Here is an 18,708-nt window from a genome sequence, read left to right on the forward strand (position 1 = left end):
CAACCCGTCAGGTTAATTCTTACATATTCAGCTACAAACAATATATTGGGATTCATGATCATACGAACCTATGATTTTCTACACCAGGATTCTCGCATGTTTATTATTCACTATTTTTCTTAACTGTAGGACCTACTCATTACTCGTTGAAGCATCAAACGAAACATAGAAGGTAGAAATGGTGTCAGAATCACGCTGAAACTCTCTAGTAACTAGCTAGGCTTTCACCTTCCCGAATCATTTGAGAACCCGGAACGAGACTTGAGGGTTTACGAGCTTCATGTGTTCACTGATGTGATACGGCTTTCCCCAACACTTGTGGCTACCTCTACACCTATTATTATTATTATTATTATTATTTTTTTTTTTATTATTATTATTATTATTATTATTATTATTATTATTATTATTATTATTATTATTATTATTATTATTATTATTATTATTATTATTATTATTATTATTATTATTATTATTATTATTACGGAAGAAGACTTAAGAATAATCAAAGAGAAGGCTATCCACAGTAACATGGCGCAACACACCTATTGTTCCATAAGACAAATGAAGAATGGAGAGAGAGAGAGGGGAGAAGAAGAGAGGCGACAGATGGGTGTGGCAGGCACGAATTGTGTACGAATGTAAGTGTACGGCTACAAGGTCGGTGAAACTGAAAGTGTAACATTTTTTTTTCCTGTGGAGCGTTTATGGTGATACTGCAACTCTTAGCTTGGAGGAACCCGCTGTGTAATATCCCTTCAGGACAATTCCAGCAACACGTCCTGGTAAAAGTTGTGAATTACAGCAGCACGCGTTCGTAAATTCTGCAGTGTTTGTTATTGTTGGTGTCTTAGAACTAAAAGGGCTGAGTATTACATCAAATTACGTTCACAAATGGTGTAGTTTGTTGGTTTTGTATTGGAATCACATATTGCATCTTTTTTGTGTCTCGGTGCCAAGTAAAGGTTAAGAATCACGCCAACACAACACACGTCATATGTACAGTATTGTATTACTTTTGTCTTAACGTGAATATGACAATGATACAAAGAGAGAATTTGTCCTGTGTGTGTGTGTTAGTGTGTGTGTGTGTGTGTGTGTGTGTGTGTGTGTGTGTGTGTGTGTGTGTGTGTGTGTGACCCCCTAAAAAGCTGACGTTACGATATCTTAACGTTTTACCAACATATGTCATGTCTAAATGGCAGAAAATTACATGTCAAGACAGAATTCAAAATAGTAGAGGAGACATGAAAGAACATGTATTCAGTCCTGTACTACTGAGGGACAGCGAAATCAGTCATAGTCAAGGTACTGATATATACCAAAAGTACACACTTAAGATTATCACCTCCAAACCAGCCCGAAGCCAAACAACGTCCCCACACTGAACCAAACTGTTTTTGAAGTTTGACCAGTGCTTCCAATGACGAGTGTCCGCGAGCCTCGAGGCATTGTCCTGACCAATCGCCTGGCACACATTTACATGACGCCCACACAATGAAGGCATTATATCCCTGAAGAGAGCACCGGCGGCGTGGGTGTGATGTAGTTTCTGAAATAAACGAGGATAACCAAGAATTTGTTCATTTTAAACTAGATTCACGTGGTCTAAAATTTACAGCACCGTAAAATCAATTAACCTGTCTTTGGATTTTAATTCAGATGATAAACTATGTTATTTAATAATTTTCTTCAGTTACGTGTACATTATTTATTTTATGCCTTTCAGAGATCTGCAGCGCTCGAAAGGCTCAGCCACTTCAAGATTGTGATTGTTGTTCACTTTGTGTCTGCATTATACTGACTAAATAAACTGTTTCTTAATTTCATTCTCGAGACTAACTATCGTGTTTTGCCACAGGAGCGCCAATGTGGGTGTTGACGGTGGTGGTGGTGGTGGGCATGCTGTCTGGCTGCCTGCAGGGAGCCACCCTCCCCAGGACTTCCTTCCCTGGTACCCCTCCCGAAAACACCCACCCAGGTCAGTGTATGGTAATGTAGGATATTGAAATCATGGTAGTGTATTGCAGTAGTCATGATGGTGTATGGTAATAATCATGGTAGTGTATTGCAGTAGTCATGATGGTGTATGGTAATAATCATGGTAGTGTATTGCAGTAGTCATGATGATGTATGGTAATAATCATGGTAGTGTATTGCTGTAAATGAATGGCAGTTTATGGTAGAAAAGTCATGGTGAATGTAAATTAAGTCTGTGTCATGATTGCCAGCATGATCTGTTAACTCACTCTCTTCCTGGTACCTTCGTCTGGATGCAGGAGAGGGAAAACAGAGCCTTGATGAAGACTATGGAGGAGTTGAGGGCGTGAAGGGCCTACTGGAGTACCTGGAACTGGAGCCTGTAGATGCAGAGGACCCCAGGATCAGCGAGCCAGGGGGCCTTAAGATGAAGTCTCACACCGGAGACAACCTCGTCTTCACCAGGAACCAAGGAGGTGACACTTAGTGATTGTGGGTGTTGTATTTGCTCTTCCGCCTCTCAGAACTGTTTTCTTGTTCGTGTAGGAGGTAGTCCTTTTATATGTCTTGAGACCCATAACTGTTGGTCTGACCCATTGATGATGTGGTATGTTTTTACGGTATATTGGTGTTACTGCACTCCAACATTTAAGGTCCTTTAAGCATGTTATCAAGTTAGTAATTACACTAGTCCAACAATAAAAAGGTCGTACTATTCTATACGTATCTCATTTGGGCTTCATACAACTTCGAACAAGAGTATAAACGTTTGTCTGTGACTACAGTTACCCCTGGAGCAGTGGGGCAGCCTGAACCACTACTCCCGTAAAGAAGCACAAAAAGTTTAGTTTGTAAATGAAAAATTACTAACTCACTAAACTGACGTCACAAAAATAGCTTCCAGTAACACACTACAGTAGCCAGCTGCATATTCGTGTTCTTTTGTGTTAGAAGAAAATTAATGTACTCACGTTTGAGAGCCTGAATTGTGGATATGAACAGTAGTTCTCAATGTTCCAGGAACGATCAGCGTGAATGGCGCACCAGTGGAAGGGCTAAAGACCTTGGATGACGGTACTCAAGTGTACACTCTGGAACGCTTCCTGGAGGACCACAGGGGCCGCCTGGACGAAGCCTTCCAGTTCCTCAGTAGTCAAGTTGCCAGAGAGAGTCTGTCTTCACCCTCTTCACCCAGGCACCTCGGTAATATCCTCCAGGAAGGTTTATAAACTAATTTGCAGACATGTACAATGCTTTAATGTAACAGTGTTCTTAATTGAGAAGGTTTGTGTTATATAAAGTTAGCATTATAAAGTAATTTTGGAATAAAATTATATTTAAGGCTCACAATTATTGAAATTATGTAATTAGTGTCGTGTTAAAAAGTTGAGGCTTCAGTTAGTCTATAGAATTTGTTATAAATGAAATATATAATTGGTGGGATTCACATTCATTACTCTTCAAAGGCTCATATTACTGATGTCTTGTTGTTGTGTCCTGTTAAAACGTGTAGCCCAACTGTATGTGTATGAAAATGATCAGGATTAATAAATACTCAATTGTGGTGCTCATGTTAAGAAAGCTTTGTAGGCTGGTGTGTTTACCTCTCGGCCGTCAGTGAAGTGAAGGGTTGTCATCATTCCCATGGTCATTTGTGTCTGTCAAGATTTCTTTTTTATCCACTTGATGCCTCCCAAAGAAAGATAAATGATCATGAGAAACCATAGTCCGTAAATGTTCCTTATGCTGGTAATACTTCTTGGAGAGTTCCACTAGTCACATTAGTGCATGCTATGATGATTTATCTCCTGAGCCGAGGGCTATATTTGATTTATTTGTTGTATTTTTCAGGGTTAGGAGACATACCTCAAAAACAACGTTATCCAGCCGAATCATCAGTTGAACCAGTGCAAGTTCCTCGACCCACTGTAGATGATAAGGAAGATTATCCTCGCTATTCTGTCGTCGTCAGTCAAGTGACGGAAATCTCCTCTGAAACTTCCCCTCCCTTATCAGTCAACTCTCCACCCGAGGACGTCCTCCCAGTAACTGAAGCCTTTACTAATTCTATACCCAAGGATACCATCCCTCTCACGGAATCTCTGGATGTCTCTCCCGTTCCTGAAACTCATTCACTCATCGAGCCAATCTCGGTCACGGAATCCCTAGCTGAGCAGTCATCTCCCGTACTTGGATTTTTACGTAAGGTGGCAGGTCCAGGCACAGTGGTTTCAGGTGAACCATTGAATGGAGAACCCGTCCCTGGTACCAATGATTCGCTTTCGTCGCTTCAGCCACCAATAGAAGCACTTTATGAAATTATTCCATTGAAGGAACCTCGTCAAGAGATATCTGATCATCCCATCAGAGAATCTAAATCTTTCAGTGCAGCATCCGAGTTTCCTGTTACAGTATCACCTGAACCATATACTATACAACCCATACCAGTCACTGAGATAACGTCTGAAGTTATCGTGGATGTTGATCCAAAAACTGAGATTTCTTTTGAGAGTTCTTCTGGTTCTGTATCGAGTTCCAAGATCTCGTCCGAAGTATCTGAACACATTAAACTGATCCATGAACTTGACGGTGATCCTGTCCTTACAACTCTCAGTGCCACGGTGAGTCCTTCCCTGGAGCAAGTGACTTTGGTCACTATCCTGAAGGGGGAGGAGATCCGACTCAATCCTGTTCTCCCCAACAGCTTCAAGGGGATGAATCATGCCGAACTAGCCGTTCCCAATTTCCTGCAGGGAGTGACCCGTGATGAGCGTAACTTAAGACAACACCTGGAGGCTGCCACGCTGCCTGATCCTCCTCAAGCCTTAGAGGAGACACATGTTCCAATTATCGATATCTGGCTTCTGGGACTTGAACATCAAAACAACTCTGGTCTACCAAATGAACAAGGTAACTCTTGAGAGAAGTTTCCCTGGACAACCACTGTGTTATAACCACTTCACCTTACCTACTCAATGGTCGTCCCTGGCTTGTAAAATCTTTCGGGGATATATTCAGTTACTTTTATTTAATCTTAGTTTGACAGTTATGTTCAATTGATGGTCAGAAATATTTATACTTTATATTGAAGGTGCAGTGTGATAGATTACGGGAGAGAACAGCGAATACACATTGACTCTGCTTTTACACTTTAGTCGCATTTGTATATACACCTGAGTTATATTTGTCTCTACACTCGGGTTGTCTCCACAGTGGTCAGGACGGTATTGACTCCCGACGACTCTGTCATGATCAGCCTGGGGATGAAGAACGCCTCTCACCCTCTCCACGATGACAGTGCGGAGAACGTTGCCCTCCTTAAACAATTCCTGCTGGATTACCTCCTCCAGGACCCCGTCAGTGCTCAGAATTCCCAAATTAACCTTCCAGAGGGACTGACTGTCACTAACATCGCTGGCAAGAATTTAATCTTTAAGTCTGATATTAATGGTGAGTGTGTCTTGTTTTGTTTTTTAACCCCTTTTTGATTAAGACTAAGTGATTAGCTGTACAGTTAAGGTGGTGTTCATTCGTCGGTCAGTGAGTAAATAAATAACTTCAGCATGTTCACTTTACAACCAAGCTTAACAGATGAATTTTCTTTACGTATTTGATTACTCCTGTTTATTTTGTCTTCGTCGGTGGATCAGCCATCCACCGGTGACTCCAATTTTAATCCCTTCAAGTAATTTACTAAAGATGATGATAATAATGGAATGTTTGGTATATGTTAAGTGACGGCTATTCTGAGTAATACACAAACTAAAACAGTGTGTTTTATTTAGACTCGGACTTTGTTCATATGATGAGGGACAAAAATCTTGAGTCATTATTCTTTCTCTCACACAACCATACAACCCTTCGTCAGATAAATGAAATTTCCTTTCTTGCAGGCAACTTGACCATCAACAACGTTGCTGTGCTTAGTATGGAGGAACTGTCTGACGGGACAGCGGTCTTCACCCTCGCTGACATGCTCTTCGACCACCGTGCCAAGATAGCAGAGGCGAGCGATCTGCTAAATAATCAGTCGAATGTGCCCTTCCTTTTACCTGAAGGTAATGAAGACTCGGTTGCTATATTCAGACATATGGAGTGCAGTAGTAGAGTTTGTGATCCCCACTTGCTGACAGCACACTAAAGTTTGTACTTTAAGTTTGTGATGAGAAGACATAACTGCTAGGATTGTTATGTTGAGTAGTGGGTTTCCTTTTAGGAGTTTCACTACAACGTTTATCTTAATATAAAGGATACAAGCCAGGTGGCAAAGCAAGGAAAAACTAATTGAAAGTTGTCTCTCTGGCCCTGTGTTTCCTTTACCACCTAACCACTATAAGCCGTTAGGTACTAAAAAAAAAACCTGTGTAATGTCAACACCACTATGCGCTGGTAGAGTCACTCGGGCAACTTACTGTACTGCTTCTTGCATTATTTAAATTATTTTCTCATTCTTTCACCACCGGATTGTATTCTGTAGATTAACACAAACGTTCTGGAGAATATCCCGAGGAAAACAAATCCTCTCTAAGGACACAGAAATAAACCTCTATATTATTGGGACATTTGTATCTCATCTTGTATTTTTCCTCATAACCTTAGGTAATCTTGCTGCCTTGTTGTACGCAGCACTAACAGCAAGTTTAATTTTACTTGAGAAATGATCTGCAGCTTCTCCTTACCAGTACCCTGTCATTCATATGGTTCTTTTTTTTTTTTTTCAAAGCCTAAACTAGAAGTGTCAGTGTCTAGATCTGGCGAAACACGTAATGCAGCTGAGATTGTAGTCCCTGAGAAAGAAATGAGAATTCTTGAAACACAATCGACAATCATTAAAACAGATAATCCCTTCAATGATACGGATAGTACAGTTATTGAAAGTAAAGTAATAATCCCTGCAAGAGACGTTATCATCTCGGTGATAGATGTTGCAGAGCCTGAAACTAGTATATCACTTTCAGAAACAGACATTGCACATCAGCAAGCTGAGGAGACATCATTACCAGGACCAAATATTTCACAGCCGCCTTCAGAAGTGGACATTACAGAGAATGGCACACAAGAGCCAATTTCCGACACAGTGGTGGAAATCCCCCAGGAGGCCTTGAAGCTGGGTAGGATTCCTCTTCTAGTGGAGGAGATGGAGGCCTCCTCTCTGCTTGACCTTTGGCGCCGAGCACTCAGTCACCAACAGTCCCCACCCACCTTCACCTCAGGTATGTCACATTGATTATTTCTCATTCCTATTTTTACTACATGCTTTAATATTTTTTTCTCACAGATTCTTGTGTGTTCTCTAATTCCTTCTTTAACTAGTTTTGCTTTTCTGTCTCTCTTAATAAGCTTATATATCATCTGAGATGAGGTTTATGCACAGCAGTGATGTCCACTCGCACTGTGGAAGTTTCCTCAGCTACACAAGTCTCTTTCTGTTGTCTACTGTAGTGTAGACACGACCCATTTACTTTATTCTTAACGATGGGGATAATATTGGGAACTCCATACAGTAGTATGAAAGAGACTTTTGGATGGTGGTGTGTTGTGGTCATCACCTGGGAATGCCATAGTGCCAGTCCTGTGTGGGTTTCAGTCCCTGGTTAAATATGTTTTCTTACACTTTCAACAGACCCGATGACAATTTTGTCCCCCGACTATTTGGAAGTGATGAATCTGGTGCCTGAGGACGTCCCCAACCCATTATTTGACGACAGCAAGGACAGTGTGGCCCTCGTCAAAGAGTTCCTGTTGGACTACCTGGTGCTGGACCCTGTTATAGACCAGGACTCGAGGCTGGCTCGCGCTCAAGGCCTCACCCTCATCAACATGGCTGGGAAGGAACTCACGTTCAGAGCAGATCAGGACGGTAAGTGGCCGGTGATGTGGGCAGGTACTAACCCTGGAACACTCCTTGTAAATGTTATTTTAGTTAGACAAAAAAGCCATACAGTTCACACTCTCGACTCTTTAATGACTATTGTTTGACCTTTTGATAATGAGGATTTACCTCTTTGTTTACGATAAGTTTAGACTCTTGAGTACGTTGGTTTAAGCCCTTGATGATGATGGTTTAACCCCTTGAAAGCAACAACTTGATCATCAGATGGATACAAATCATGGAGCTGTCTCTGTCTGCCCATTTGTGGGCAAATAGTTTCCATACATTTATGAATAAAAGTTTTATTGTGTACATTATAACCGGTTTTATTTTAGTCTCGTTCGGGCAAATTTCACTGATGCCATCAAATTTCTCGTAGACTTGAGAAGATGCGGAATGTTTCGGTACTTAAACAAATTAATAACTCATTGCACCCTCAGGTAATATTGTGGTGAATGGCGTACCCGTAGTGGACCACCAGATTCTTCGTGATGGGACTCAGGTGTACACTCTGGGAGACTTCCTCTTCGACCACCGGGCCAAGGTGAACCAGGCTTCCCTCGAACTCACAGACCATCATGCTGACCCTCTTCTCACTACCCTTCATCTGGGTGAGTATCGTGTGACTGGCCATCCGCAGGTAAATAAATGTCTATATCACTTTTGTGTTTGTTTTATATCCATCGTTTGTTAGGGAATATTTTTGTATATTGTTTTGCATACGTGTTATAAAAAGAAAGGTCCTTAGGTGTATTCTTGTTTATTTCCATACATTATTTACAAATCGTGTTGTGACTTTATAACATAAATTTGTAAGGCCTTGTTTTGTATTCTCGGTTTCAACGACGAGGTAGATTTTTTTCCTGTTTAAATGAGGTCATAGGTCTTTAAACTAAGTCAAAATCAAGTCACCTTTTTACCCTACAAATCATCAAGGTACAAGTCTCACTACCAGGTCACACCTTCTAGCCTGCCACACCCTCTATCCCATCACACCCTCTATCCAATCACACCCTGTATCCCATTATACCCTCTTGCCCGCCACACCATCTATCCCATCACACCCTCTTGCCCATCACACCCTCTATCCCATCACACCCTCTATCCCATCACACCCTCTTGCCCATCACACCCTCTTGCCCATCACACCCTCTTGCCCATCACACCCTCTTGCCCATCACACCCTCTTGCCCACCACACATGTTTACTAACACAACAAGATACAACAAGATACATTTATAGTATACACTGACAACATTCTATGAAGACAAGATCTTACTTTAGCTTGTTGTCTTAACACTTGTACAGATCAAGCTGGTGAGCATAGCGATGTTGGGCTCCTACCAGCAGTTGTCCCCTTCACCAGAGCTGTTGGCATGCAGTCACTTGGTGGGGGAGGTGAAACAAGGGAGGTGCACTTTACTGGTAGGGAATCTCAAGAAGTGCCAACCTTGCCCCTGAACCTTAATGCCCACACCTCTTCACTCTACAACTTGTGGCGCCACGCCTTCAGAGTACAAGGTTCTGCAGGTGGAGAAGGTAGTGTTTTTAAGGTGTTTTGCTGAATAAATTCTCTCTGGCTCACTTATCTGTGTTCTCCGTTCTTTCTATTGTTTGACTTTGCTTACCTTTCTTTCTGAATAAATATGATGCTTCTGGACACTTTCTCACTTTAATGTGTTCTTTGTTCTTTCACCTCGGATTCCCTTCCACTTTCTCAATCTTTCTCAGAAACATGACAAATGATGACATTGATAGCAGTGTCACAGCATGGTATCTAAGTTCTATAAAACTTTTACAGCACCCAAGACGGTATTGTCGCCTAGAGCCTCAGTGATGATCAACCTGGTGCCTCAGGATGCCCCTCACCCGCTCTACGACGACAATGCGGATAATGTGGCTCTCCGCACACAGTTCCTGCTGAATTACCTCATCAAGTACCGCATCAGTGCTCTGGACTCCAGGATGACTCGGCCAGAAGGACTCTCTGTTAAAACTCTTGGTGATCGAAACCTAACTTTCAAGAAAGGCGCTGGAGGTAATGAACCTACCTTGACTTATTGTTCTTTCGACAACCAAACAAAAAAGGTCCAACAATTCTATTTCCAGTGGCAAAAACTTTCAGACTCTGTGATCGTAAAAATGGAAATTAAATAATCCTGACTTCATTTCTAACAGCCACATTAATAAAGGAGATGATTTCTAATGCACTTCAAATATAAATAGAGAAAGAAATAGAGAGGGAGACAACCTTCTATTTCCATTCAAACAGGGGCATGTTATTACCATTTTCAGGTGAGATAACAGTGAACGGAGTGGAGGTGAGACAGGTTGAGCAGCTGTTAGACGGCACTGTGGTGTACACCCTGGACAACCTCCTCTTCGATCACAGAACTCAAGTACAAGAAGCCTTTGCAAACCTGATTCAGTCCGAACCTGGAAGAATCAGTCCATTTCCTCAAGTCTCAGGTGAACATTTCTTAGATCCCAGGTTAAGTTTAACCATCCATCTGATCATTGATTGGGTCACTGCCAAACAGGAGATAGATACTTATTCAGTCAAATCTTCTACACACATACTCAGCGCTAGTGATGCTACTTCACATACTTAGGACTAATGGTGCTACTATACTGCCATTTTCTTTTATACTTAACAATTTTTCATAATTAATCTGGCTGCCACCATTACCTTAGCCATTATAAGTTGGTTAACTATGATGTCCCTCTTAAAAGCTAGGCAGTTGTCAAGAGAGACCTGGCCTTGCAAGTTTGGTGTAGCAGCTATACTGTATTTTCTGACAGTTCAATATGTGGAGGAAGAAAGGGTGAAACACATAATAGAGTATATTTACTTTATTAATAAGATTAAGACTTATATGTACACTTATTAAATATTTAGAAACATACAGGACCTGATCATAGCAGTTACTCATCACATAAAATAGGTACACTCAGGGTTTTTTCCACCCGCATCCCTTACAAATGGCTTTTGAATGCTCAGACCAAGAGCTTTGATCTACGATCATTGACTAACCAAATTTTTCATCTATTTCTAATACATCCCTGAAATTCCCTAATTATTTTATTGCGCTTGACTAAACTTCAGTTTAAACAGCTATACTGTCTAAATTTACAATAGTATATAAATATTGTATGTCAGATGAACATCAACCAGATCCCAAACACGATTGTATTATTCACAATATCGCCACATAGACGGGATATTGTGTAATCCTCAAATTTAATGTCCATAGTATTTTTATTTTTTTTTACAAAATACTTTACACGATTTCCTTTGTCAAAACAAAATTCATCTTCTGTGGACGTTTTACAGTACAGTGAGGACCTCAAGTATTCCATGTACAATGAGAAATGAAGGATTTTTTTTTATCCATCTGTAATATAAATCATGGTAATCATTCAGTTTAGCACATGACCTGGACTTAAGGATGAAAATAAGTTCTTATTAAATATAATTTAATTCTGACTAGATTTTCTTCTATGGTATTCAACAATTTTGAAGTCCACGGAAGTGGGCAGGGCTTTGCATTAAATGGAAAGTGTGGGATGAAAGAGGTCGCAGGGACACTACCGAACTTTATAACCTAATTTAACGCTGATTTCGTCGACAAATGCTCTTTTTAATTTGTCCAAATATTGCTTATATCTTCATTATTATCAATTTGCGCACTGAAACCCAAAGAAAAAAATCGATTCAGAATAAAGTTCTATGAAAGAACCTATTTTCCTCCTGAAGTCCAAGCCAAATGCTAAACTGATTAAATATTAACCCAGAAAACTTTAAAATCGCCACTATGATGCCCACTCTCATACAAAATAACACCCACCTTCACCAAAACAACTAAAACTACCCTGAATTTTTTTCACAATGCACTGCAGTAAACAAACGATGACGTAGTTATGGGTCAGGGCTATTGACCTACCCACCTTGCTTCTTTGAAATTAGATTCTAAAGCTAAATAACTTCTCAAAATGTCAAACATATTCCAATATATCTACATAAACAATTAACCCTTTGTAGGACAGGGGTCTCTCTCAGCTGAATAAATTCGTCTGACGTTAGCCAGAATAAAATACCTAAGTGCCGCTGCCCTACCATGGTTTTTCAGCAATGTTTCAGTTTATCAGAGTCTTTCATATAGAGTAGTCAATTGGAATAGAAAAAAAATCATGATAATATTTATTGTATTATAAAAATTATCCATTTATTATATGATGTTGATCTATGTGTTAAGTCCTTTCATACTATGGTGATTAATTCTAAAGAAGTACTGTACCCTGTATTGTTAATTACAGATGTGTTAATTACTCGACCAGAAACACCAACGCCCCAGGATCGACTGCTAGCATCAGAAGCAGAGGATCCAGTTCATGAGGTAGAAACACCAGTCTTTGAAGCAGAGGTGCCAGTTCCTAAAGTAGAAGCACCAGTCTTTGAAGCAGAGGTACCAGTTCATGAGGTAGAAGCATCAGTCTTTGAAGCAGAGGTACCAGTTCATGAGGTAGAAACACCAGTCTTTGAAGCAGAGGTACCAGTTCATGAGGGAGAAGCACTAGTCTTTGAAGCACAGGTACCAGTTCAAGAGGGAGAAGCACCAGTCTTTGAAGCAGAGATACCTGTTCCTGAGGGAGAAGCATCAGTCTTTGAAGCAGAGGTACCAGTTCATGAGGTAGAAACACCAGTCTTTGAAGCAGAGGTACCAGTTCATGAAGTACAAGCACCAGTTTTTGAAGCAGAGGTACCATTTCCTGAGGTAGAAGCATCAGTCTTTGTAGCAGAGATACCTGTTCCTGAGGGAGAAGCACCAGTCTTTAAAGCAGAGGTACCAGTTCATGAAGTAGAAGCATCAGTCTTTGAAGCAGAGGTACCAGCTCCTAAAGTAGAAGCACCAGTCTTTGAAGCAGAGGTACCAGTTCCTAAAGTACAAGCACCAGTCTTTGAAGCAGAGGTACCAGCTCCTAAAGTAGAAGCACCAGTCTTTGAAGCAGAGGTACCAGCTCAGTCTTTGAAGCAGAGGTACCAGTTCCTGAAGTACAAGCACCAGTCTTTGAAGCAGAGGTACCAGCTCCTAAAGTAGAAGCACCAGTCTTTGAAGCAGAGGTACCAGCTCCTAAAGTAGAAGCACCAGTCTTTGAAGCAGAGGTACCAGTTCCTAAAGTACAAGCATCAGTCTTTGAAGCAGAGGTACCAGTTCCTAAAGTAGAAACACCAGTCTTTGAAGCAGAGGTACCAGTTCCTAAAGTACAAGCACCAGTCTTTGAAGCAGAGGTACCAGCTCCTAAAGTAGAAGCACCAGTCTTTGAAGCAGAGGTACCAGTTCCTAAAGTACAAGCACCAGTCTTTGAAGCAGAGGTACCAGTAAAGTACAAGCACCAGTCTTTGAAGCAGAGGTACCAGCTCCTAAAGTAGAAGCACCAGTCTTTGAAGCAGAGGTACCAGTTCCTAAAGTACAAGCACCAGTCTTTGAAGCAGAGGTACCAGCTCCTAAAGTACAAGCACCAGTCTTTGAAGCAGAGGTACCAGCTCCTAAAGTAGAAGCACCAGTCTTTGAAGCAGAGGTACCAGCTCATGAAGTAGAAGCACTAGTCTTTGAAGCACAGATACCAGTTCATGAGGTAGAAGCACCAGTCTTTGAAGCAGTGGTACCAGTTCATGAGGTAGAAGCACCAGTCTTTGAAGCAGTGGTACCAGTTCACGAAGTAGAAACTCCAGTCTTTGAAGCAGTGGTACCAGTTCATGAGGTAGAAGCACCAGTCTTTGAAGCAGTGGTACCAGTTCTCGAAGTAGAAACTCCAGTCTTTGAAGCAGTGGTACCAGTTCATGAGGTAGAAGCGCCAGTCTTTGAAGCAGAGGTGCCAGTTCATGGAGTAGAAGCACCAGTCTTTGAAGTAGAGGTATCAGTTCCTGAGGTAGAAGCACCAGTGTTTGAAGCAGAGGAACCAGTTCATGAAGTAGAAGCACCAGTCTTTGAGGCAGAGGTACCAGTTCCTGAGGTAGCAGCACCAGTCTTTGAAGCAGAGGAACCAGTTCATGAAGTAGAATCACCAGTCTTTGAGGCAGAGGTACCAGCTCCTAAAGTAGAAGCATCAGTCTTTGAAGCACAGATACCAGTTCCTGAGGCAGAAGCATCAGTCTTTGAAGTACAGGTACCAGTTCAAGAGGTAGAAGCACGAGTCTTTGAAGCAGAGGTACCAGTTACTGAGGTAGAAGCACCAGTCTTTGAAGCAGAGGTACCAGTTCCTAAAGTAGAAGCACCAGTTTTTGAAGCAGAGGTACCAGTTCCTAAAGTAGAAGCACCAGTCTTTGAAGCAGAGGTACCAGCTTCTAAAGTAGAAGCATCAGTCTTTGAAGCACAGATACCAGTTCCTGAGGCAGAAGCATCAGTCTTTGAAGTACAGGTACCAGTTCAAGAGGTAGAAGCACGAGTCTTTGAAGCAGAGGTACCAGTTCATGAGGTAGAAGCATCAGTCTTTGAAGTACAGGTACCAGTTCAAGAGGTAGAAGCACGAGTCTTTGAAGCAGAGGTACCAGTTCACGAGGTAGAAGCACCAGTCTTTGAAGCAGAGGTACCAGCTCCTAAAGTAGAAGCATCAGTTTTGAGCACAGATACCAGTTCCTGAGGCAGAAGCATCAGTCTTTAAGTACAGGTACCAGTTCAAGAGGTAGAAGCACGAGTCTTTGAAGCAGAGGTACCAGTTCATGAGGTAGAAGCATCAGTCTTTGAAGTACAGGTACCAGTTCAAGAGGTAGAAGCACGAGTCTTTGAAGCAGAGGTACCAGTTCACGAGGTAGAAGCACCAGTTCATGAGGTAGAAGCACCAGTCTTTGAAGCAGAGGTAGCAGCACCTGTCTTTGAAGCAGAGGTGCCAGTTTATGAAGTCGAAGCACCAGTCTTTGAGGCAGAGGTACCAGTTCCTGAGGTAGAAGCACCAGTCTTTGAAGCAGAGGCACCAGTTCATGGAGTTGAAGCACCAATCTTTGAAGCAGAGGTACCAGTTCATGAGGTAGAAGCACCAGTCTTTGAAGCAGAGGTACCAGTACCTGGAGTAGAAGCACCAGTCTTTGAAGCAGAGATACCAGTTCACGAGGTAGAAGCACCAGTCTTTGAAGCAGAGATACCAGTTCACGAGGTAGAAGCACCAGTCTTTGAAGTAGAGGTATCAGTTCCTGAGGTAGAAGCACCAGTCTTTGAAACAGAGGTACAAGCACCAGTCTTTGAAGCAGAGATACCAGTTCACGAGGTAGAAGCACCAGTCTTTGAAGCAGAGGTGCCAGTTCATGAGGTAGAAGCACCAGTCTTTGAAACAGAGGTAGAAGCACCAGTCTTTGAAGCAGAGGTGCCAGTTCATGAGGTAGAAGCACCAGTCTTTGAAGCAGAGGTAGAAGCACCTGTCTTTGAAGCAATGCCAGTTTATGAAGTCGAAGCACAGGTACCAGTTCATGGAGTTGAAGCACCAGTCTTTGAAGCAGAGGTACCAGTTTATGAGGTCGAAGCACCAGTCTTTGAAGCAGAGGTGCCAGTTCATGAGGTAGAAGCACCAGTCTTTGAAACAGAGGTAGAAGCACCAGTCTTTGAAGCAGAGGTGCCAGTTCATGAGGTAGAAGCACCAGTCTTTGAAGCAGAGGTAGAAGCACCTGTCTTTGAAGCAGAGGTGCCAGTTTATGAAGTCGAAGCACAGGTACCAGTTCATGGAGTTGAAGCACCAGTCTTTGAAGGAGAGGTACCAGTTCCTGAGGTAGAAGCACCTGTCTTTGAAGCAGAGGTGCCAGTTTATGAAGTCGAAGCACAGGTACCAGTTCACGAGGTAGAAGCACCAGTCTTTGAAGCAGAGGTGCCAGTTCATGAGGTAGAAGCACCAGTCTTTGAAGCAGAGGTGCCAGTTCATGAGGTAGAAGCACCAGTCTTTGAAGCAGAGGTAGAAGCACCTGTCTTTGAAGCAGAGGTGCCAGTTTATGAAGTCGAAGCACAGGTACCAGTTCATGGAGTTGAAGCACCAGTCTTTGAAGCAGAGGTACCAGTTCACGAGGTAGAAGCACCTGTCTTTGAAGCACAGGTACCAGTTTCTGAGGTAGATGTACCAGCCTCCGAAGCAAAATTTTCAGTGTTAGAAATACAGCGACTCCTGTTTGAACCAGAAAATGATTCAATCCATTTGACAGTGGTGCCAGTGTTTGAAGCAGGAGTATCAAGGATTGAAAGACCAAAATCTTTAGGTAAAACAACACTGACAGTACCAAGAATCCCACAACTAGTGGAGGCAGCCCATCCTTCAATTTTAAACCTGTGGAAACATGCCCTCAGCTTACAGGAATCCCAAGCAACACTCAGAAATAACCAAGGTATGTTGTGTTCACTATATATATATATATATATATATATATATATATATATATATATATATATAGATAGAGAGAGAGAGAGAGAGAGAGAGAGAGAGAGAGAGATTATAGTTAAACATTATTATAAATTTTAACTTCTGCAAAACTTTACAAGGGAACGTGACTACTTTGGAAACATGGAAATAAAGTCACTAAGGCTCATAAATGTAATATGTGAATGTTTGTATTGATTGTACGTACTGTACTTACAAATCAAAATACAGTACTGTACAGTATTTTAATTCGTGAAACATAAAATTAAGGAACAATTCTGGCAATTCTAGAATAAGAAAATATTCAAAATTATTTATAATACAAAAAATCAGTTAAAGTTTGAGCAAAAAAAATCCGAAAGCACAGATGCGAGATATTCAGTGTGACACTACCAGACAGCAGGTTTTCTCTGGGTTCAGTACTTGGGTTTTCTCCAGTAATAACACTGTTCAATAAAGGTAACAATTACTGCTTCTAACTGTACAATCTTCATAAATATCCTTACTGTGTTACTAAGATAAACTTATCACCTTTTCAGAACCTAAGACAATACTTTCACCCGACTCCTACAAGATGTTGAACCTGGTGCCTCAAGATTCCCCCCACCCTCTCTATGATGACAGTGAGGAGAACACCGCTCTTCGCACATACTTCCTCCTAGATTACATGACCAGTGACCCCGTCAGTGCCCAAGATGCCAGGATGACTCGGCCGGAGGGTCTCTGTTACTAACCTTGGTGGGCAGAATCTCATCTTCAAGGTTGATCTCAATGGTAAGTGTGGTTTTTAATTCCGTATTTTGAATCTATATGTTTTCCAAAATTTTTACTTTGAATCACAAATATTACCCTAGAAGTAAGACATGTACAGTAGACTGACACGGCAGAATCTGTGATATTTCATGATGAAAAAGGTATTGAAAAATGTGTTCATGTTGGCATTTTATCGTATTGTATTGGATATTAGAAGTGTAAGATTTTATATAACATTTCCAGGTAAAATGACGGTAAATGGTGTACTCGTGGAAGGAGTCGACACACTTCCTGATGGGACTCAATTGTATTCTCTCGCTGACTTCCTGTTTGACCATCAAGCTAAGGTGGACGAGGCTTTTGAAATATTGATCAAGCAACCTAGCGCCTTTGGTCCCCTTGGTATACCTCTTGGTATGTTAAATTTAGTGTGAAAATGATAAAACAAAATGTATATACAAGAACGTGACTGCTTAAAAGAATAACTTATAGAATTTAAGAATTTTAAAAATACACTTAATAACTGTCTAGACTTGGATACTAATAAATAATGTACAGGGTATATGAAATATTTGTTGATGTGTAAGAATAGTGTTTCAGAATCTATAGGTTTTATGCACACACACTGTTTGAACATGATATACCCACTGTAAAATGTCTTCTGAGCATATTGAAGTGCTGCAGTGTACAGTAGATGTATTTTAACCTTAACTGGGTACATTAACCTCCAAAGGGGGATGGGTCACGAATAGAATTGGATTTTCCATTCAAAATCAGAAAGACCACAGGGCTCTTAAATCGTAAAATGTACAATGAAAGACAAAAGTCGTGTTAGAAATTTGGTGAAAACATATTCTCATAATGTTTCACGAGTTATAATTAATCTTTGGATAAAACCGCCACACGACTTTTGTCTTTGGTGGTACAGTCGTGATCAAAAGTTCACTCCCCCTGTAAAATGAGTCGGGAGGAATGAACCTAGGAACTTACTTACCCTGACTGTCATCTGGTGCGAGTGTGGTGTTTATTCCACTTTGAGTCGATACTGCTTCATTTTGGGAGGGAGTGAACTTTTGACCTAACTGTCCATTTACGATTTGAATGGAAATATCCAATTCTACTCATGACCCATCCCCCTTTGGAAGTTAATTTTTAAATGCAAAAACCATAAATGATATAGAAGAGTAATAAGTATTTGTTGTTTATTCCAGAAACAACCATTTGACCTACAGAAGACACCGTTGGACACTAGAATGTTTGTTTTTAAGGTGAAACAACAGTGAGCAAGTGATATGTATAACACCGTGGTACAGGATCAGTATCTAGTCACAAAAGAAGATAATTATGGATGTAATGTTGCTGATCATTGTACAGGGGTATTGTCATTATTTGTGAGGCATTTTTCTGTTCTTCAATGAAATAGAAATGACTTGTTTTGTCGGTGTTTGTTATTTGCGAAAATGAAAATAAAATTATCCTCTTATTTAATTGATAATTTGGGTTAAGTTTTTTGTGCCTTAGTATGATGGTGCTGAAGTAGTAAAAAGACTTTGTATAGAAAAGTACTATAATGTGAATCATTGGATTGTATTTTGAAATTAACATTTAGTGTGTCTGCAAATGGATATGCAGTACTGTACATGTTTTTAAATGTTATAGTTTGACTGCGTGTATGTGAACAATTATTTGTAAAGGAGGGCCACCAGACT

The 18,708-nt window shown here is 41.0% G+C and overlaps 1 protein-coding gene across 1 annotated transcript in view; it reads left to right on the forward strand.

Moving 5' to 3' along the window:
• The window catches only part of LOC121853727, a 40,145-nt gene extending 21,651 nt beyond the window's left edge, over positions 1-18,494 (forward strand). The window contains exons 2-21 of the mRNA XM_042348069.1: positions 1,862-1,981; positions 2,280-2,456; positions 3,001-3,183; positions 3,832-4,890; positions 5,194-5,430; positions 5,874-6,038; positions 6,939-7,193; positions 7,604-7,840; positions 8,293-8,463; positions 9,161-9,391; positions 9,654-9,890; positions 10,148-10,321; positions 12,170-12,864; positions 12,933-13,226; positions 13,265-14,413; positions 14,663-15,253; positions 15,500-16,214; positions 16,786-17,020; positions 17,243-17,413; positions 18,211-18,494. Coding sequence (XP_042204003.1) covers positions 1,862-1,981; positions 2,280-2,456; positions 3,001-3,183; positions 3,832-4,890; positions 5,194-5,430; positions 5,874-6,038; positions 6,939-7,193; positions 7,604-7,840; positions 8,293-8,463; positions 9,161-9,391; positions 9,654-9,890; positions 10,148-10,321; positions 12,170-12,864; positions 12,933-13,226; positions 13,265-14,413; positions 14,663-15,253; positions 15,500-16,214; positions 16,786-16,979 — 6,884 coding nt within the window. The 3' untranslated portion in view covers positions 16,980-17,020; positions 17,243-17,413; positions 18,211-18,494. The remainder of the gene's footprint in view (positions 1-1,861; positions 1,982-2,279; positions 2,457-3,000; positions 3,184-3,831; positions 4,891-5,193; positions 5,431-5,873; positions 6,039-6,938; positions 7,194-7,603; positions 7,841-8,292; positions 8,464-9,160; positions 9,392-9,653; positions 9,891-10,147; positions 10,322-12,169; positions 12,865-12,932; positions 13,227-13,264; positions 14,414-14,662; positions 15,254-15,499; positions 16,215-16,785; positions 17,021-17,242; positions 17,414-18,210) is intronic.
• Positions 18,495-18,708: the final 214 nt, after the last annotated feature.

This window comes from Homarus americanus, unplaced genomic scaffold (assembly GCF_018991925.1).
Source record: "Homarus americanus isolate GMGI-L3 unplaced genomic scaffold, GMGI_Hamer_2.0 scaffold15535, whole genome shotgun sequence".
Classification (NCBI taxonomy): domain Eukaryota; kingdom Metazoa; phylum Arthropoda; class Malacostraca; order Decapoda; family Nephropidae; genus Homarus; species Homarus americanus.